This window comes from Mustelus asterias, chromosome 12, assembly GCF_964213995.1.
Source record: "Mustelus asterias chromosome 12, sMusAst1.hap1.1, whole genome shotgun sequence".
NCBI lineage: Eukaryota > Metazoa > Chordata > Chondrichthyes > Carcharhiniformes > Triakidae > Mustelus > Mustelus asterias.
In genome coordinates this window covers 58,026,040-58,047,822 of record NC_135812.1, presented here as the reverse complement: position 1 = coordinate 58,047,822, position 21,783 = coordinate 58,026,040, and the positions used below count along the sequence as shown (strand labels likewise).

General features: G+C 48.4%; 1 protein-coding gene across 1 annotated transcript in view; it reads left to right on the top strand.

The window, feature by feature from the left end:
• Positions 1-20,953, top strand: part of LOC144501936 (proton channel OTOP3-like) — a 44,900-nt gene extending 23,947 nt beyond the window's left edge. Inside the window, exons 4-6 of the mRNA XM_078225968.1 lie at positions 2,552-2,679; positions 13,278-14,194; positions 20,783-20,953. Coding sequence (XP_078082094.1) covers positions 2,552-2,679; positions 13,278-14,194; positions 20,783-20,953 — 1,216 coding nt within the window. The remainder of the gene's footprint in view (positions 1-2,551; positions 2,680-13,277; positions 14,195-20,782) is intronic.
• Positions 20,954-21,783: the final 830 nt, after the last annotated feature.

Genomic DNA, 21,783 nt, shown 5'->3' with positions numbered 1-21,783 from the left:
ACACCACATCCACCGGTTCCCCTCTGTCAACCGCACTCGTTATATCCTCAAACAATTCCAGTAAATTAGTCAAACATGACTTTCCCTTCATGAATCCATGCTACGTCTGCTTGATTGAACCATTCTTTTCCAGGTGTCCTGCTATTTCTTCCTTAATGATAGATTCCAGCATTTTCCCAACTACGGATGTTAAGCTAACCGGCCTATAGTTACCTGCCTTTTGTCTACCTCCTTTTTTAAACAGTGGCGTTACATCAGCTGTTTTCCAATCAGCTGGCACCTCCCCAGAGTCCAGTGAATTTTGATAAATTACAACTAATGCATTTGCTATTACTTCTGCTGTTTCTTTTAGTACCCTGGGATGCATTCCATCCGGACCAGGGGGCATGTCTACCTTTAGTCCCATTAGTCTCTCCAGCACTACCTCTTTAGTAATAGTGATCGTTTTAAGGTCCTCACCCCCGACAGTCCCATGACCATCAATTTTCGGTAAGCTATTTGTGTCCTCCACTGTGAAGACCGACACAAAAAACTTGTTTAAGGCCTCGGCCATTTCCTCGTTTCCTATTATTAAATCCCCCTTCTCATCCTCTAGATCTAGAAATCTGAAACCCTGCCCCCTACACCAGTTCCTCAGCCACGTGTTCATCTACCCGAGCATCCTACTCTTACCCTCACTGGCATGTGGCACAGGTAGCAATCCTGAGATTACTACCCACGGGGTCCTGCTTTTTAACTTCCTACCAAGCTCTCTATACTCATTCTTCAGGACCTCCTCACTCTTCCTTCCTACGTCATTGGTACCGATGTGTACCATGACATCTGGCTGATCACCCTCCCACTTCAGAATGCTGTGCACGCGATCAGAGACATCCCTGACGCTGGCACCCGGAAGGCAACAAAGCATCCGGGAGTCTCTGTCACGACCACAGAACCTCCTGTCTGTACCTCTGACTATCGAGTCCCCTATCACTACTGCTCTCCTCTTCTTCCACCCTCCCTTCTGCGTTGCAGAACCAGACTCAGTGCCAGAGATCCGGCTGCCGCAGCTTGCCCCAGGTAAGGCATCTCCCACAACAGTATCCAAATCGGTATATCTGTTGTGGAGGGGAATGGCCACAGGGGAACCCTGCTCTGCCTGCCCTTTCCCTCGCTTGACGGCAACCCAATTGCCTGTGCTCTGTGCCTTTGGCGTAACTGCCTCCCTGAAGGCAGTGGGCCCTGGGCATCTTACCCAGGCCGACTCCCTGCCATATCCTCATAACCTTGTGTATTTACCATGGCCAATCCACCTAACCTACACATCATAAAATCCCTACAGTGCGGAAGGAAGCCATTCGGCCCATCGAGTCTGCACCAACCACAATCCCACCCAAGCCTTATTCCCATAACCCCTCACATTTACCATGGCCAATCCACCTAACCTACACATCTTTGGACTGAAGGAGGAAATGTCTTAAATTAAACATTTGTTGCTCTCAGCAGAGGTGAGTTGAATAAAGATGTGGAGCCAGTCATCCCTCCACACTTATAACAATTTGGGGATATCCCAGCCGGATGGAGACAAATGGAGGGGTCTTGCCCAGATCGACAATGTTTGGAGAACCTCACCTGGGGTTGCTCATAACAACCTAACCATGTGGACTGCAGTGGTTGAAGAAGGTAGCTTACCATCAGTATCTCGGTGGTAGTTAGCGATGAACAATAAACGGTGGCCTTAATCAGCAATTCCCATATCCCAGGGATGAATTTTTAAAAAATCCCCACAGAATGAAACGTAATCTCCAGCTGGTCGAAGTTGATATTCTTTAACAGGGCAGCACGGTAGCACAGGGTTGAGCACTGCTGCCTCACAGTGCCAAGGACCCAGGTTCAATTCCAGCCTTGGGTCACTGGTTGTGTGGAGTTTGCACGTTCTCCCCGTGTCTGGATGCATTTCCTCCGGGTGCGCTGGTTTCCTCCCACAGTCCAAAGATGTGCAGGTTAGGTTGATTGGCCATCGTAAATTGCCCCTTAGTGTCAGGGGAACCAGCAGGGTAAATAAGTGGAATTATGGGGATAGGGCCTGGGTGGGATTATGGTCAGTGCAGACTTGATGGGCCAAAAGGCCTCCTTCTGCACTGTTGGGATTGTACGAGAACAGGCCGTCGCAATGATTGTCAACATGTTTCGACATATTCCTAGAGGTTTCATTAAATAACCACTCCATCCAGCCTCCAACCACCCCACCCAATCAAACAGCCTTTTCCTCCCATCCAAAATGTTTATGACTATTAAACAAAAATGTTAAAAAAGTGAGAAAAGCACAATTTTCTAAACAGCCCTGTGATGTTTCCTGGCTGTCGCTAGCCATGATTTCCAGATTAATCCTTCCTTCCTCAGAACTTCAGGAATGTTAAAAAATTGACCTAACAATAGGCTGGCTAAAGATGGGCTGAATGGCCAAAAATATGCTGAATGGCTTCTTTCTGTGCCGAACAACTCTATGATATCTTCGTAAAAGCTCCAATATATTCACCTCAAACTCCTCGTCTCTTTATCCATGCTGTAGATGTGGGCTGATGCTGACTGTAGCCACAGACTTGGTGCTCTGGATGAATGCGGTGACTAATGATTTTATTCATAAGGAGTTGGAGGTTGAGCAGAATGCACACAATGGGAGCAGCACGCACCACACAGGTACCTTCATCTCCAGCTGTACGGCCATCAAATATCCCTTCATACTTCACCTCCTTACTTTCCATTTTTCAGGGGGTTTTTGCAAAACAAGAGTGATTTTTTAATGCATTTGGTTACTTTACAAGGACAGGAAGTGAAAAGCGAGGGGCTAATGCTCCTCTACTGGGAAAATGGAGGGAAATGAGAAAGGGAGTTACTTCATCCCAGCTTCATGGCAACATAGGCAGGAAAGCAATTAGCAGACTACTTACTCTCTGTGAAGTGGACAGCAACAGAGGGCCCTTGCAATGCATGTCCACAGCTCCCTGAGAGTGGCAGCTCAGACAGATAAGGTGGCCAAGGGGCATGCGGTATATATTCCTTTATTAACTGAGGCACGGAGTATAGGAGCTGGGGGGTGATGCTGGAACTGTATAAAATACGAGTTAGGGCATAGTTATGTACTGTGTGTGATTTTCACCATACTATCGGAAATGTGATTTCACTAAGGAGGGTACAGAGGAGATATCTAAGGATGTTGCTGGGATTGGAGAATTTTAGTTAAGAGGGGAAAGTGGATAGGCTGTTACATTTGCTACAAAGGCTGAGGAAATATTTCATTGAAAGTTATAAGGGGTCAAGAGTGGTTCTTCTTGAGTTCTCCACCCAAAGGCAGGTCTGGCCCACAGCGTTGTGACCTCCACCATGGGCAGAGCGAGGAGGCAGGTAACAAACCTGTCCCCCAATGCCCCCACTGGAATGGAAGTCAAACCCCCCCGCCCCACACTGGAACAAAGGTTAAACCTTCCACCCCCACTGGAACAGAGGTTAAACCCCCCCATCCCTCACTGCAAGAGGTCAAACCCCCCACCCGCACTGAAACAGCGGTCAAACCCGCCACCCCCACCGAAACAGGTCAAACCCCCTACCCCCCCACCAGAACAGAGGTCAAAACCTCCACCCCCCCCCCCCACCGGAATGGAGGTCAATCCCCCCACCCCCTCACCGGAACAGAGGTCAACCCCCCGCGCCCCCCCTCCCCACCCCCCCCCCCCCCCCCCCCCCCACACCCCCACCAGAACAAAGATCAAACCCCCCCAACCCTGGAATGGAGGTCAAATCCTGTGCCATTGGCACTAATCTGATCCATACTGACCATCCAGCGAGCAGAGCCAAACAGGCCCCTGCAAGCTACCCAGATTGCTCTGCCACTTTTCCATGCATGGGATAGACCTCATGGAGCTCTGTAGACTGATAAAAGGATGTGATATCTTCATACAGATGATGTTTCCATTTGTGAAGAAATTCCTGGGGATAAACACAATAGAAGCAGGCAATGCTGGAAATAATCAATGGGTTTGGCAGTATCTTGGAGACAGACAGAGGGCAATGAGAATTCATCAGAAGTGGGGAAAATTAGAGGTGTAACAGCTTTTGTGTAAGTGCAGAAAGAGGAGGTCAGGTAAAGCAAAACAACAAAGGTCTGTGATGGACCTGTGACATGGTGAAAGACAGGAGAGATTAAATGCGAAAAGGGATGAGGGTGCAAGGGGAACGGGGTTCTCCTTAAATATAAAATAGTCACTGATAAATCCAATAAGGAATTCAAGACAAACTTCTTTCCTCAGAGAGTGTTTACAATGTGAAACTCGTTAACACAGAGGGCAATTCAAGCAAACTAAAGATGCATTTGAGGGAAAGCGAGACACACATATGAGGGAAAAAAGCTGTATGATGGGGTGACATGGGAAGATGATGAGATGTTGGCAGAGCAGACTAGATGAGCCAAATGGCCGAATTCTGCTCCTATATCTGATGATCTTATGGTGAGCAGGTGAGATGGTGAGTAGGTGAGATGGTGAGTAGGCGAGATGGTGAGTAGGTGAGATGGTGAGTAGGTGAGATGGTGAGTAGGCGAGATGGTGAGTAGGTGAGATGGTGAGGAGGTGAGCTGGTGAGTAGGTGAGATGGTGAGTAGGTGAGATGGTGAGGAGGTGACATGGTGAGTAGGTGAGCAGGTGAGATGGTGAGGAGGTGAGCTGGTGAGTAGGTGAGCTGGTGAGTAGGTGAGATGGTGAGTAGGTGAATAGGTGAGATGGTGAGTATGTGAGCAGGTGAGATGGTGAGGAGGTGAGCTGGTGAGTAGGTGAGATGGTGAGTAGGTGAGATGGTGAGTAGGCGAGATGGTGAGTAGGTGAGATGGTGAGTAGGTGAGATGGTGAGTAGGTGAGATGGTGAGTAGGTGAGATGGTGAGTAGGTGAGATGGTGAGTAGGTGAGATGGTGAGTAGGTGAGATGGTGAGTAGGTGAGATGGTGAGTAGGTGAGATGGTGAGTAGGTGAGATGGTGAGTAGGTGAGATGGTGAGTAGGCGAGATGGTGAGTAGGTGAGCTGGTGAGTAGGCGAGATGGTGAGTAGGCGAGCTGGTGAGTAGGCGAGCTGGTGAGTAGGTGAGCTGGTGAGTAGGCGAGCTGGTGAGTAGGTGAGATGGTGAGTAGGTGAGATGGTGAGTAGGCGAGCTGGTGAGTAGGCGAGATGGTGAGTAGGCGAGATGGTGAGTAGGCGAGCTGGTGAGTAGGCGAGCTGGTGAGTAGGTGAGCTGGTGAGTAGGCGAGCTGGTGAGTAGGCGAGTCGGTGAGCTGGTGAGCTGGTGTGTAGGTGAATAGGTGAGATGGTGAGTAGGTGAGATGGTGAGGAGGTGACATGGTGAGTAGGTGAGATGGTGAGTAGGTGAGATGGTGAGTAGGTGAGATGGTGAGTAGGTGAGTAGGTGAGTCGGTGAGACGGTAAGTCGGTGAGTCGGTGAGACGGTAAGTCGGTGAGACGGTGAGTAGGTGAGACGGTGAGTAGGTGAGATGGTGAGTAGGTGAGATGGTGAGTAGGTGAGATGGTGAGTAGGTGAGATGGTGAGTAGGTGAGATGGTGAGATGGGGAGATGGTGAGTAGGTGAGATGGTGAGTAGGTGAGTAGGTGAGGTGGTGAGTAGGTGAGGTGGTGAGTCGGTGAGTCGGTGAGTCGGTGAGACGGTGAGTCGGTGAGACGGTGAGTAGGTGAGATGGTGAGTAGGTGAGACGGTGAGTAGGTGAGACGGTGAGTAGGTGAGACGGTGAGTAGGTGAGACGGTGAGTAGGTGAGACGGTGAGTAGGTGAGATGGTGAGTAGGTGAGATGGTGAGTAGGTGAGACGGTGAGTAGGTGAGACGGTGAGTAGGTGAGACGGTGAGTAGGTGAGATGGTGAGTAGGTGAGATGGTGAGTAGGTGAGATGGTGAGTAGGTGAGATGGTGAGTAGGTGAGATGGTGAGTAGGTGAGATGGTGAGTAGGTGAGTAGGTGAGGTGGTGAGTAGGTGAGGTGGTGAGTCGGTGAGTCGGTGAGACGGTGAGTCGGTGAGACGGTGAGTCGGTGAGACGGTGAGTCGGTGAGACGGTGAGTAGGTGAGACGGTGAGTAGGTGAGATGGTGAGTAGGTGAGACGGTGAGTAGGTGAGACGGTGAGTAGGTGAGATGGTGAGTAGGTGAGATGGTGAGTAGGTGAGATGGTGAGTAGGTGAGATGGTGAGTAGGTGAGATGGTGAGTAGGTGAGATGGTGAGTAGGTGAGATGGTGAGTAGGTGAGATGGTGAGTAGGTGAGATGGTGAGTAGGTGAGGCGGTGAGTAAGTGAGGTGGTGAGACGGTGAGTAGGTGAGACGGTGAGTAGGTGAGACGGTGAGTAGGTGAGATGGTGAGTAGGTGAGATGGTGAGTAGGTGAGATGGTGAGTAGGTGAGATGGTGAGTAGGTGAGATGGTGAGTAGGTGAGGTGGTGAGTAGGTGAGGTGGTGAGTAGGTGAGGTGGTGAGTCGGTGAGTCGGTGAGACGGTGAGTCGGTGAGTAGGTGAGACGGTGAGTAGGTGAGTCGGTGAGTAGGTGAGACGGTGAGTAGGTGAGACGGTGAGTAGGTGAGATGGTGAGTAGGTGAGACGGTGAGTAGGTGAGACGGTGAGTAGGTGAGATGGTGAGTAGGTGAGATGGTGAGTAGGTGAGATGGTGAGTAGGTGAGATGGTGAGTAGGTGAGATGGTGAGTAGGTGAGGTGGTGAGTAGGTGAGGTGGTGAGTAGGTGAGGTGGTGAGTCGGTGAGTCGGTGAGACGGTGAGTCGGTGAGTAGGTGAGACGGTGAGTAGGTGAGTCGGTGAGTAGGTGAGACGGTGAGTAGGTGAGACGGTGAGTAGGTGAGATGGTGAGTAGGTGAGATGGTGAGTAGGTGAGATGGTGAGTAGGTGAGATGGTGAGTAGGTGAGATGGTGAGTAGGTGAGGTGGTGAGTAGGTGAGGTGGTGAGTCGGTGAGTCGGTGAGACGGTGAGTCGGTGAGTAGGTGAGACGGTGAGTAGGTGAGGTGGTGAGTAAGTGAGGTGGTGAGTCGGTGAGTCGGTGAGACGGTGAGTAGGTGAGACGGTGAGTAGGTGAGACGGTGAGTAGGTGAGACGGTGAGTAGGTGAGACGGTGAGTAGGTGAGATGGTGAGTAGGTGAGATGGTGAGTAGGTGAGATGGTGAGTAGGTGAGGTGGTGAGTAGGTGAGGTGGTGAGTCGGTGAGTCGGTGAGACGGTGAGTAGGTGAGACGGTGAGTAGGTGAGACGGTGAGTAGGTGAGACGGTGAGTAGGTGAGATGGTGAGTAGGTGAGATGGTGAGTAGGTGAGATGGTGAATAGGTGAGATGGTGAGTAGGTGAGGTGGTGAGTAGGTGAGGTGGTGAGTCGGTGAGTCGGTGAGTCGGTGAGACGGTGAGTCGGTGAGACGGTGAGTAGGTGAGACGGTGAGTAGGTGAGATGGTGAGTAGGTGAGATGGTGAGTAGGTGAGATGGTGAGTAGGTGAGATGGTGAGTAGGTGAGATGGTGAGTAGGTGAGGTGGTGAGTCGGTGAGTCGGTGAGTCGGTGAGACGGTGAGTCGGTGAGACGGTGAGTAGGTGAGACGGTGAGTAGGTGAGACGGTGAGTAGGTGAGACGGTGAGACGGTGAGTAGGTGAGACGGTGAGTAGGTGAGATGGTGAGTAGGTGAGATGGTGAGATGGTGAGATGGTGAGTAGGTGAGTAGGTGAGTAGGTGAGTCGGTGAGTCGGTGAGACGGTGAGTCGGTGAGACGGTGAGTCGGTGAGACGGTGAGTCGGTGAGACGGTGAGTAGGTGAGACGGTGAGTAGGTGAGACGGTGAGTAGGTGAGACGGTGAGTAGGTGAGACGGTGAGTAGGTGAGACGGTGAGTAGGTGAGATGGTGAGTAGGTGAGATGGTGAGTAGGTGAGATGGTGAGTAGGTGAGATGGTGAGTAGGTGAGATGGTGAGTAGGTGAGTAGGTGAGATGGTGAGTAGGTGAGTAGGTGAGGTGGTGAGTAGGTGAGGTGGTGAGTCGGTGAGTCGGTGAGTCGGTGAGTCGGTGAGACGGTGAGTCGGTGAGACGGTGAGTCGGTGAGACGGTGAGTCGGTGAGACGGTGAGTCGGTGAGACGGTGAGTCGGTGAGACGGTGAGTCGGTGAGACGGTGAGTAGGTGAGACGGTGAGTAGGTGAGACGGTGAGTAGGTGAGATGGTGAGTAGGTGAGTAGGTGAGGTGGTGAGTCGGTGAGGTGGTGAGTCGGTGAGTCGGTGAGACGGTGAGTCGGAGAGACGGTGAGTCGGTGAGACGGTGAGTCGGTGAGACGGTGAGTAGGTGAGACGGTGAGTCGGTGAGACGGTGAGTAGGTGAGACGGTGAGTAGGTGAGATGGTGAGTAGGTGAGGTGGTGAGTAGGTGAGGTGGTGAGTAGGTGAGGCGGTGAGTCGGTGAGACGGTGAGTAGGTGAGACGGTGAGTAGGTGAGATGGTGAGTAGGTGAGATGGTGAGCAGGTGAGATGGTGAGCAGGTGAGATGGTGAGCAGGTGAGATGGTGAGATGGTGAGCAGGTGAGATGGTGAGGAGGTGACATGGTGAGGAGGTGACATGGTGAGTCGGTGAGATGGTGAGGAGGTGACATGGTGAGCAGGTGAGCAGGTGAGATGGTGAGGAGGTGAGATGGTGAGGAGGTGAGATGGTGAGGAGGTGAGATGGTGAGTAGGTGAGATGGTGAGTAGGTGAATAGGTGAGCTGGTGAGGAGGTGAGCTGGTGAGTATGTGAGCAGGTGAGATGGTGAGGAGGTGAGCTGGTGAGGAGGTGAGCAGGTGAGATGGTGAGTAGATGAGATGGTGAGTAGGTGAGATGGTGAGTAGGTGAGATGGTGAGTAGGTGAGATGGTGTGTAGGTGAGATGGTGAGTAGGTGAGATGGTGAGTAGGTGAGATGGTGAGTAGGTGAGATGGTGTGTAGGTGAGCAGGTGAGGTGGTGAGGAGGTGAGATGGTGAGGAGGTGAGCTGGTGAGTAGGTGAGATGGTGAGTAGGTGAATAGGTGAGCTGGTGAGTAGGTGAGATGGTGAGTAGGTGAATAGGTGAGATGGTGAGGAGGTGAGCTGGTGAGTATGTGAGCAGGTGAGATGGTGAGGAGGTGAGCTGGTGAGGAGGTGAGCAGGTGAGATGGTGAGTAGGTGAGATGGTGAGTAGGTGAGATGGTGTGTAGGTGAGATGGTGAGTAGGTGAGATGGTGAGTAGGTGAGATGGTGAGATGGTGTGTAGGTGAGATGGTGAGTAGGTGAGATGGTGAGTAGATGAGATGGTGAGTAGGTGAGTAGGTGAGATGGTGAGTAGGTGAGGTGGTGAGTAGGTGAGATGGTGAGGTGGTGAGCTGGTGAGTAGGTGAGATGCTGAGGAGGTGAGATGGTGAGTAGGTGAGATGGTGAGTAGGTGAATAGGTGAGCTGGTGAGTAGGTGAGATGGTGAGTAGGTGAATAGGTGAGATGGTGAGGAGGTGAGCTGGTGAGTATGTGAGCAGGTGAGCTGGTGAGGAGGTGAGCTGGTGAGGAGGTGAGCAGGCTCAGATGGTGAGTAGGTGAGATGGTGAGACGGTGAGTAGGTGAGATGGTGTGTAGGTGAGATGGTGAGTAGGTGAGATGGTGAGTAGGTGAGATGGTGAGTAGGTGAGGTGGTGAGTAGGTGAGATGGTGAGGTGGTGAGCTGGTGAGTAGGTGAGATGCTGAGGAGGTGAGATGGTGAGTAGGTGAGATGGTGAGTAGGTGAGATGGTGAGTAGGTGAGATGGTGAGTAGGTGAGATGCTGAGGAGGTGAGATGGTGAGTAGATGGTATGGTGGATCGGTGTGATGCTGAGTAGGTGAGATGGTGAGTAGGTGAGATGGTGAGTAGGTGAGATGGTGAGGAGGTGACATGGTGAGTAGGTGAGATGGTGGATCGGTGTGGTGCTGAGTAGGTGAGATGGTGAGTAGGTGAGATGGTGGATCGGTGTGATGCTGAGTAGGTGAGATGGTGAGTAGGTGAGATGGTGGATCGGTGTGATGCTGAGTAGGTGAGATGGTGAGTAGGTGAGATGGTGGATCGGTGTGATGCTGAGTAGGTGAGATGGTGGATCGGTGTGATGCTGAGTAGGTGAGATGGTGAGTAGGTGAGATGGTGGATCGGTGTGATGCTGAGTAGGTGAGATGGTGAGTAGGTGAGATGGTGAGTAGGTGAGGTGGTGAGTAGGTGAGGTGGTGAGTCGGTGAGTCGGTGAGACGGTGAGTAGGTGAGACGGTGAGTAGGTGAGACGGTGAGTAGGTGAGATGGTGAGTAGGTGAGATGGTGAGTAGGTGAGATGGTGAGTAGGTGAGATGGTGAGATGGTGAGTAGGTGAGATGGTGAGTAAGTGAGTAGGTGAGGTGGTGAGTAGGTGAGGTGGTGAGTCGGTGAGTCGGTGAGACGGTGAGTCGGTGAGTCGGTGAGACGGTGAGTCGGTGAGACGGTGAGTAGGTGAGACGGTGAGTAGGTGAGATGGTGAGTAGGTGAGGTGGTGAGTAGGTGAGGTGGTGAGTCGGTGAGTCGGTGAGACGGTGAGTAGGTGAGACGGTGAGTAGGTGAGACGGTGAGTAGGTGAGATGGTGAGTAGGTGAGATGGTGAGCAGGTGAGATGGTGAGCAGGTGAGATGGTGAGCAGGTGAGATGGTGAGCAGGTGAGATGGTGAGCAGGTGAGATGGTGAGGAGGTGACATGGTGAGGAGGTGACATGGTGAGTAGGTGAGATGGTGAGGAGGTGACATGGTGAGTAGGTGAGCAGGTGAGATGGTGAGGAGGTGAGATGGTGAGGAGGTGAGATGGTGAGGAGGTGAGATGGTGAGTAGGTGAGATGGTGAGTAGGTGAATAGGTGAGCTGGTGAGTAGGTGAGATGGTGAGTAGGTGAATAGGTGAGATGGTGAGGAGGTGAGCTGGTGAGTATGTGAGCAGGTGAGATGGTGAGGAGGTGAGCTGGTGAGGAGGTGAGCAGGTGAGATGGTGAGTAGGTGAGATGGTGAGTAGGTGAGATGGTGAGTAGGTGAGATGGTGAGTAGGTGAGATGGTGTGTAGGTGTGATGGTGAGTAGGTGAGATGGTGAGTAGGTGAGATGGTGAGTAGGTGGGATGGTGTGTAGGTGAGCAGGTGAGATGGTGAGGAGGTGAGATGGTGAGGAGGTGAGCTGGTGAGTAGGTGAGATGGTGAGTAGGTGAATAGGTGAGCTGGTGAGTAGGTGAGATGGTAGGTGAATAGGTGAGATGGTGAGGAGGTGAGCTGGTGAGTATGTGAGCAGGTGAGATGGTGAGGAGGTGAGCTGGTGAGGAGGTGAGCAGGTGAGATGGTGAGTAGGTGAGATGGTGAGTAGGTGAGATGGTGTGTAGGTGAGATGGTGAGTAGGTGAGATGGTGAGTAGGTGAGATGGTGAGTAGGTGAGATGGTGTGTAGGTGAGATGGTGAGTAGGTGAGATGGTGAGTAGGTGAGATGGTGAGTAGGTGAGATGGTGAGTAGGTGAGATGGTGAGTAGGTGAGGTGGTGAGTAGGTGAGATGGTGAGGTGGTGAGCTGGTGAGTAGGTGAGATGCTGAGGAGGTGAGATGGTGAGTAGGTGAGATGGTGAGTAGGTGAATAGGTGAGCTGGTGAGTAGGTGAGATGGTGAGTAGGTGAATAGGTGAGATGGTGAGGAGGTGAGCGGGTGAGTATGTGAGCAGGTGAGCTGGTGTGGAGGTGAGCTGGTGAGGAGGTGAGCAGGTGAGATGGTGAGTAGGTGAGATGGTGAGTAGGTGAGATGGTGAGTCGGTGAGATGGTGAGTAGGTGAGATGGTGTGTAGGTGAGATGGTGAGTAGGTGAGATGGTGAGTAGGTGAGGTGGTGAGTAGGTGAGATGGTGAGGTGGTGAGCTGGTGAGTAGGTGAGATGCTGAGGAGGTGAGATGGTGAGTAGGTGAGATGGTGAGTAGGTGAGTAGGTGAGATGGTGAGTAGGTGAGATGGTGAGTAGGTGAGATGGTGAGTAGGTGAGATGCTGAGGAGGTGAGATGGTGAGTAGGTGGTATGGTGGATCGGTGTGATGCTGAGTAGGTGAGATGGTGAGTAGGTGAGATGGTGAGTAGGTGAGATGGTGAGGAGGTGACATGGTGAGTAGGTGAGCAGGTGAGATGGTGAGGAGGTGAGATGGTGAGGAGGTGAGATGGTGAGTAGGTGAGATGGTGAGTAGGTGAGATGCTGAGGAGGTGAGATGGTGAGTAGGTGTTATGGTGGATCGGTGTGATGCTGAGTAGGTGAGATGGTGAGTAGGTGAGATGGTGAGTAGGTGAGATGGTGAGTAGGTGAGATGGTGAGTAGGTGAGATGGTGAGTAGGTGAGATGGTGAGTAGGTGAGATGGTGAGTAGGTGAGATGGTGAGTAGGTGAGATGGTGAGTAGGTGAGATGGTGAGTAGGTGAGATGGTGAGTAGGTGAGATGGTGAGTAAGTGAGATGGTGAGTAGGTGAGATGGTGAGTAGGTGAGATGCTGAGTAGGTGAGATGGTGAGTAGGTGTTATGGTGGATCGGTGTGATGCTGAGTAGGTGAGATGGTGAGTAGGTGAGATGGTGAGTAGGTGAGATGGTGAGTAGGTGAGATGGTGGATCGGTGTGATGCTGAGTAGGTGAGATGGTGAGTAGGTGAGATGGTGGATCGGTGTGATGCTGAGTAGGTGTGATGGTGGATCGGTGTGATGCTGAGTAGGTGAGATGGTGAGTAGGTGAGATGGTGGATCGGTGTGATGCTGAGTAGGTGAGATGGTGAGTAGGTGAGATGGTGGATCGGTGTGATGCTGAGTAGGTGAGATGGTGGATCGGTGTGATGCTGAGTAGGTGAGATGGTGAATAGGTGAGATGGTGGATCGGTGTGATGCTGAGTAGGTGAGATGGTGAGTAGGTGAGATGGTGGATCAGTGTGATGCTGAGTAGGTGAGATGGTGAGTAGGTGAGATGCTGAGTAGGTGAGATGGTGAGTAGGTGAGATGGTGGATCAGTGTGATGCTGAGTAGGTGAGATGCTGAGTAGGTGAGATGGTGAGTAGGTGAGGTGGTGAGTAGGTGAGATGAAGTAAAGTGGGAGGAGGCTCACGAGGAGTGTAAATAACAGTACTGTCCAGTTGGTATTTCTAGGTGTCAATTCTATGTAATTCAAGGTACTCCCAGCACAGGGCAGATACAATGAAAATAATGTAAATATTTCCTGTTAATGAACTGATCAAATTTGATTTGTCTTGATAGATGGCATGAATATTACAGTCCACACCTGTCGGAGTGAGCTGTGCACCATTTTTCAGAAGTGTATTGCTATCATGTACCCTTTTAACATTGAATACTGTCTCATCTCCTCCACCATACTCTACATCATGTGGACTAACATTGGAAGGGCCATTAACCACCATGTCACTCATGCAAGTTACAAGTTTAAAGACTCCAGCCTTTTGGGACCACTGCTGGGGTTAGTGGCATTAATCATTGGAATGTGCATCTTCATCCTGTATCAGATCGAGATTGCAACTGATCCTTCACAGCCTAAACCCTTTATACAGTTCTATGTTTTCCACATTGTCCTGCTCTCTGTCATGTCTCTCTGCTCTCTGGCTGGTATGATCGTTCACAGGTGGGAGGAGCGAGATGTTGACACCAGGAAGAACCCAACCCGGAGTCTGGATGTGATCCTGCTGCAGGTAGCTGCGCTTGGACAATTGTGCATCTCGTATTTCTCCATTGTGGCCATTGTGTCCAATCATTTCAGTCAGTCTGTGGATGTTCTCAATCTCACCTACTCCCTGTTCATTATCATTGAACACATGCTGCAGAACCTCTTTATTATGGAGGGTTTGCATAGACAACATGCTACGGAGGAACTTTGTTTAAACTTGGGGGAAATGAGTGAGGAAGACCTCCCCACTGACCCTCAGCATGAGGCACTTCGCTTAGAGATCATTCCTGGTGTCCATGAACCCACAGCAGTAACATTAAACACAAATTCTGATGGACAAGATGAGCTGAGTGATGCTAACAAAGAAATGAACTGTTCATTCGAAGTGGAGTTCAGGAGAACTTCCCAAATACCGCTCCAAAAGAACAGCAAACTCAACTGGAAAAGGAAGTTCCTGAAGGAGATCTCTATATTCATGATCATGTGCAACCTGATGGTAAGTTACCTTTGCTTCTTTTATTACAATTTTCCTCCTTAACCCTCTTCTTCAGGGTTAGCTGATATTTCACAGGTTTTGGCAACTCCCCCACGCTCTGACTGGCAGAGGCATTCGGCACAAACAGGAACAGGGGAGGCCACTGAGCCTCTTGAGTCCTTTTGTCTATTCTATGCAGAGAGGCAGTACAGGCATGATGGAGCGAATGGCCTCCTCCTGTGTTGTAACCATTCTATGATTCTATGACTGATCTTTATCTCAACTCCATTTTGATTTGATTTGATTTATTATTGTCATATGTATTAGTATACAGTGAAAAGTATTGTTTCTTGTGTGCTATACAAACTAAGCATACCGTTCATAGAGAAGGAAAGGAGATGGTGTAGAATGTAGCATTTAAACCAATGCCCTTGATTTCCATATCCAACAAAAATCTATCAACCTCAGTTTTGACGTCTCTAATTGACGGACCTCGTGAACGGCCTTTCCAGGGGAGGGTGGGAGATTTCTGGATTCCCACTCCACTTTGTGATTCCACATCTGATTGGTCTAACTGTATTTAAGGTTGTGCTGCTTTGTTCTAGATTCCTTCACCACAGTTTCTCTGTGCGTACACTGCTGTAGCCGTTAACATTTTAAACACCACTTAATCTTCTACACTCAAGGGAATAGTTTCTGCAATTTATTCTCATGATTCCACCCTTTAAGCCCTGGAATCATTCTTATAAATCTATAATTAAAATAAACAACCCAAGAGGCAATTTCTTAAATAGAAGGAGTGACATTAGAAATGTTCCAGTTCACAATGTTTATCCCTCAACCAACATCACTGAATCTAATTTATCTCTTGGGGGATTATTTATGCCCCTGGGGGTTATATACCTCTTTGGGGGTCATTTATCTCGGGTGGGGTGATTTGTACTTCTCTGCAATAATTTACCTCTCAGGTGGGGTTTGTACCTCTCTGGGGTAATTTATCTCGGGGGGGTGGGTTATGTACTTCTCTGGGGTAATTTATCATTGAGGGGGGTGTTGTACCTCTCTGGGGTAATTTATCTCGAGGGGGGGGGGTTATGTACCTCCCAGGGATAATTTATCTCGGTGGGGGGGGGCGTTATGTACTTCTCTGGGGTAATTTATCTTTTGGGGGGAATAATATTTACCAAACTCGCTCAGTTGGGGAATACCAAAATCAGATCAGCCAATCGAGTTATTTTCCATTGGGTTTGAGTGAAGTAAAATCAGATGGCCAATTGGATCTGAGCATGACAAGTTCTTGGTGAGTGTGGGATCGTGCTGTGTGCAGATATCCTGAGGATGTGAAGTCCAACCTTTTCCAGTTCTGTCCTAACCTGCTTAAGAAGCAGCAAAACTGTCTGCACAATATGCTCAAACTTATAATGACTTTGACATCTCTATCATTGTAGAAGTTTAAAACTTGGAATAAAACCCATTCAGCCAATCATGATTGTGCTAGCTCTTCGCCATAGTAAATGGAAGATAATTCCACTTCCCTCCCCGCAAGTCATGTACCTGTCTTTACTTCAAATATTTATTATGCCAAAAATGATGCAATGATCTCAGCCTTAACTTGTCGTAGTGACAAAGAGCTCCTTCCTAAACCCTCCCAAAGGTTTCTTCCAAAGCTCCTCATTCTTAGGAACTATTTTATTCTCTCAACTCCTTATAACTGACTCCCCAACCAGAGGGAATAATCTTTCCCTGTTCACGCTGTACAAACTATTTATAATGTTAATACTTTAATTAAATCTCCTCTTGCCCTCCTGGGCTCCAGTGAAAACTGATAAACCTTCACAGTGCTCTCTCTATATTGGGATGTCTAACTAATGCTTTTGAATAAATGTATCACCTTTTTACGATTGCACTTCATGCCTCTATTTGTAAAGGTCTAAAAATAACTTATAAAAGCACCCAGATTGTCACTATGCCTGTGTTTCTTCACTCAGCACAACATAGCAGCCGCCCCCCACCCCCCGCCGCCGCCCCCCCCCCCCCCCACCACCTCTCTGTTTGTTGAGTTGATCATAGAATCCCTACAGTACAGAAAGAGGCCATTCGGCCCATCGAGCCTGCACCGATAACAATCCCACCCTATCCCCATAACCCCACATATTTGCCCTGTGCTATTCCTCCCCCCCCAAAAAACTAGGGTCAATTTAGCATGGCCAATCAACCTAACACACACCTTAGGACTGTGGGAGAAAACCGGAACACCCGGAGGAAACCCATGCAGACACGGGGAGAATGTGTAAACGCCACACAGACAGTGACCCAAGCCGGGAATCGAACCCAGATCTCTGGCACTGTGTGAGGTAGTAGTGCTAAGCACTGTGTGAGGTAGTCGTGCTAAGCACTGTGCTACCGTGCTGTGTGATAATCCCATTGCTTGTTTTTTTTTTCCATTTGACCCAGGAATGCTGGATGTTGACACTGTACAAAGTGATACATTCCCAACTGAAGTTCCTCAACAGTGTCTCAGCTAACTTAGTTACAGCATGGGTTAGAAGCACAACATACGCTAACCCATCAATCTTGAAGCAGTTGATATGAGGGAATAAGAGCAGGTGTAGACCATATGGCCTTCGTGCTTGTTCCACAATTCAATCGCATCATGGCTGACCTTTAGTTTCAACTCAAATTTCCTGCCTACTCCCCATAATTCTTCACTCCCTTAGAGACCAAACAGCTGTCCATCTGAACCAAAATGTATTCAGCGATGGAGCTTCCACAAACCTCTGGGTAGCGAATTCCAAAGATTCACAACCGGTTGAATAAAGAAATTTCTTCCCTAAATGATTCGTTCCTTATCCTGAGACTGTGCTCCCATGTTCTATATACCCCAGATAAGGGAAACAACCCCTGTGTCTACTCTGTGAAGCCCCTTCTGAAGCTTTTGTATTCCAATGAGATGGCCTCTCATTCTTCTAAACTCCAGAGAATACAGAGACCATTTATTTAGCCTCTCACCACAGGATAACCCTCTCATTACAGAGACCAATATAGTGAACCTTCGCTGTAACGTCTCCAATGCGAATATATCCTTCCATAAGTATGGAGACCAACACGGTGCACTATGTTACAGTTGTCATCCCACCAAAGCCCCATACAATTGTAGCAAGACCATTCTAGAAATGGTCTTGCGACAACAGAGTAAACATATTACGGAGAAGGAGGTGCTGGAAGTCTTAAAGCGCATCAAAGGTAGATAAATTCCCGGGCGGCACGGTAGCACAGTGGTTAGCACTGCTGCTTCACAGCTCCAGGGACCTGGGTTCGATTTCTGGCTTGGGTCACTGTCTGTGTGGAGTTTGCACATTCTCCTCGTGTCTGCGTGGGTTTCCTCTGGGTGCTCCGGTTTTCTCCCACTGTCCAAAGATGTGCGGGTTAGGTTGATTGGCCATGCTAAAAGAAATTGCCCTTAGTGTCCTGAGATGCGTAGGTTAGAGGGATTAGCGGGTAAATATGTAGGGATATGGGGGTAGGGCCTGGGTGGGATTGTGGTCGGTGCAGACTCGATGGGCTGAATGGCCTCCTTCTGCACTGTAGGGTTTCTATGACCTGATGAAGTGTATCCCAGGACATTGTGGGAGGCTAGGGAGGAAATTGCGGGTCCCCGAGCCGAGATACTTGAATCATCGATTGTCACGGGTGAGGTGCCTGAAGATTGGAGAGTCGCAAATGTTGTGCCTTTGTTTAAAAAGGGCTGCAGGGAAAAGCCTGGGAACTACAAGCCAGTGAGCCTCACATCTGTGGTGGGTAAGTTGTTGGAAGGTATTTTGAGAGACAGGATCTACAGGCATTTAGAGACGCAAGGACTGGTTAGGGACAATCAGCATGGCTTTGTGATTGGAAAATCATGTCTCACAAATTTGATTGAGTTTTTTTGAAGGGGTAACCAAGAAGATAGATGAGGGCAGTACAGTTGATGTTGTCTACATGGACTTTAGCAAGGCCTTTGACAAGGTACCGCATAGTAGGTTGTTGCATAAGGTTAAATCTCACGGGATCCAGGGTGAGATATCTAAATGGATACAAAATTGGCTTCTTGACAGAAGCCAGAGGGTAGTTGTAGAGGGTTGTTTTTTCAAACTGGAGGCCTGTGACCAGCGGTGTGCCTCAGGGATCAGTGCTGGGTCCACTGTTGTTTGTCATTTATATTAATGATTTGGATGAGAATATAGGAGGCATGGTTAGTAAGTTTGCAGATGACACCAAGATTGGTGGCATAATGGACAGTGAAGAAAGTTATCTCCGACTGTAACGGGATTTTGATCAATTGGGCCTGTGGGCTGATGAATGGCAGATGGAGTTTAATTTAGACAAATGCAAGGTGATGCATTTTGGTAGATTGAACCAAGGCAGACTTACTCAGTTAATGGTAGGGCGTTGGGGAGAGTTACGGAACAAAGAGATCTAGGGGTACAGGTACATAGCTCCTTGAAAGTGGAGTCACAGGTGGACAGGGTAGTGAAGAAGGCATTCGACATGCTTGGTTTCATCGGTCAGAACATTGAACACAGGAGTTGGGGCGTCTTGTTGAAGTTGTACAAGACATTGGTAAAGCCACACTTGGAATACTGTGTGCAGTTCTGGTCACCCTATTATAGAAAGGATATTATTAAACCAGAAAGAGTGCAGAAAAGATTTACTAGGATGCTACCGGGACTTGATTGTTTGAATTATAAGGAGAGGCTGGATAGACTGGGACTTTTTTCTCTGGAGCGTAGAAGGCTGAGGGGTGATCTTATAGAGGTCTATAAAATAATGAGGGGCACAGATCAGCTTGATAGTCAATATCTTTTCCCAAAGGTAGGAGAGTCTAAAACTAGACGGCATAGGTTTAAGGTGAAAGGGGAGAGATACAAAAGTGTCCAGAGGGGGCAATTTCTTCACGCACAGGGTGGTGAGTGTCTGGAACAACCTGCCAGAGGTAGTAGTAGAGGCGGGTACAATTTTGTCTTTTAAAAAGCATTTAGATAGTTACATGGATAAGATGTATATAGAGGGATATGGGCCAAATGTGGGTAATTGGAATTAGCTTAGGGGTTTAAAATAAAAGGGCGGCATGGACAAATTGGGCCGAAGGGCCTGTTTCCATGCTGTAAACCTCTATGGCCCTAAACCCCACCCCCAAGGTGAACCATTAAAAAACCCCAGGTCAGGTATAAAACGGGGGTTTATTCCTGTACTCCAATCTGTTTGCCTTCCTGGATACAAACATTCCGTACACCCTACGGAAATCAATATTTAAATGTTTAAAGCCTTTTAAAAAAATATTGTTTTCTGTGTTTACTACCAAAGTGAATAACCTCACACTTACCCACATTATCATCCAGCTGATACCTTATTGCCAAAAGAGAAAATGCTGGAAAATCTCAGCAGGTCTGGCAGCATCTGTAAAGAGAGAAAAGAGCTGACGTTTCGAGTCCAGATGACCCTTTGTCAAACCTTATTGCCAACTCACTTAAACTGTCTTTATCTCTTTGTGTCCTCCACAGAGCTTGCATTCCCACTTGGCTTTGTATTAGTAGCAAACTTAGATACATTACTCTTTGTCTCTTCATCTAAATCATGAATAAACGTTGTAAATAGTTACAGCCTGCCAACTTGAAATTGCCCCACTTACCCCGATTTTCTGCTTCCATTACCAATTCGCCATCTGTGCTTTATATGCCTGAACTCCATGGGTCATTTCTTATGTATTAACCTTTTGCGTGGCACATTATGGACATGTTAGAAAGCCAGGTATATTACATCTACTGGTTCTCCTTTATCTACCCTATTAGTAACATCAGAAAGCTGAAAAAAATTGTCAAACACAATTTTCCTTTTGTAAAACCATGTTGACTTTCTCTGAGGTTACTATACCCTACATTATTAAAACTTCATTAACAATAGATTCCAACCTGATGTTTGATGTTAGGCTAACTGGTCTGTAGTTCCTCCTTGATAAGCTATGTTCACATTTTGTAGATTTTTTTTTCAATGAATGTACTTCTGTTGAACATTCCAAAGTTTTTTTTTTCGATGTTTCCAACCTGTTCAGACCATTCCAGAAATGCACAGCGAAAGTTAGACACAGAGCAAAACATCACCCCATCCCCAAAATGAACCATCAAATATTTCCAGCTCAGGTACAAAACAGGGGCTACACACAGAGTAAAGCTCCTTCTGCTCTATCCTCCCAAATATTCCCAGGACTGATACAGCACTGGCTATATACAGACTAAATTTCCTCTACATTATTGCACCACACATTCCCAGGGCAGGTATGGCACAGGTTAGGTACAGTGTAAATTTCCCTCTACACTGTACCCATCAAATGTTCCTTAGTCCTATTGTCTCAGGATATCGACTAGGATACAGTGCCCAGGGGCAGAGAGGCATTGCACTGTGACATGTTGTAATTGTTTGGTTTATTTTTGCATTGTCGGTATTTTTCTATTACCCTGTACTATAGGAAATGTTTCTCAGTAATATTTGAGTAATAATTGAATCTTGATAAGTGCCTAATGGCAGATGTCATCCTAGCCTCAGGGTAAGTGACTGAATTTTGTTCCATTGCAGCTCTGGATTATATCGGCATTTGGAGTTCACCTCCAGTTTGAGAGTTGTCTGGAGAAACGGTTCTATGGAGTTTCAGTCTGGTTTGCAATTCTGAATTTTGGGCTGCCATTGGGAGTTTTCTACAGAATGCATTCCGCTGGCAATCTCCTGGAAATTTATCTCACCGCCTGATCCCTCATTCTGTGACTGAAGAGCAAATCACAGCCGGCATCTCCACATCATGGACCAGGAGCCAAGAGATCAGCATGCACAAAGTGTCAGTAAACAACCTTCTTCAATTTCTATAGATCCTGATGCATCCCAGGCTACAGGTTAATGTGTATTGGTGCCTTCCATTGCCTCAAGCAGGTTCCCATTGCTTGCACATGATGCTAGACAGTGTATGTCAACTGGCCACTTGCCAATAATGATACATGTTCAAAACTTTCCCTCACCGAATTGTGCATTCACACACCTTCCAGCACAGCAGAAACCCTGGTCAACTCTTCCTCTCCCGATCCGGGGAACATTGAATCTGATGATAGTTCCCAACATCTGTTCCATTGATATCAGGATTCAAACCTGGAATTTCTTGGTCCTCTCTGAGCACATATCCACTTCCAAGAGCGAGCAGAGATTTATCCTTCAGCTACAGGTCATGGAGCTGGGATCTGCTTCCTCCCAAATCTTCATTATCATCCAGGACTATGTAAATACTCAGCAATCCAGCATTCTGGAATCATAGAATCCCTACAGTGCAGAAGGAGGCCATTCAGCTCATCGAGTCTGCAGCGACTCTGTCCATCCTCTGTACACTTAGGAAGGATATTGTTACCAAGGGCTTGTACAGTCCAAGGTGATACTAATTGAGGGAGGGTTGGCTTGTAAATTTGAGTCATTATATTTGTTTGATTCTAAAGTTTCTGTTAATATTTCTAATAAATATTATTTCCTAAACAGATTATTTTTGTCAAAGTATATTATACTTTCCCTTGGGTACATCCGAACGAACCCAAGTAGGC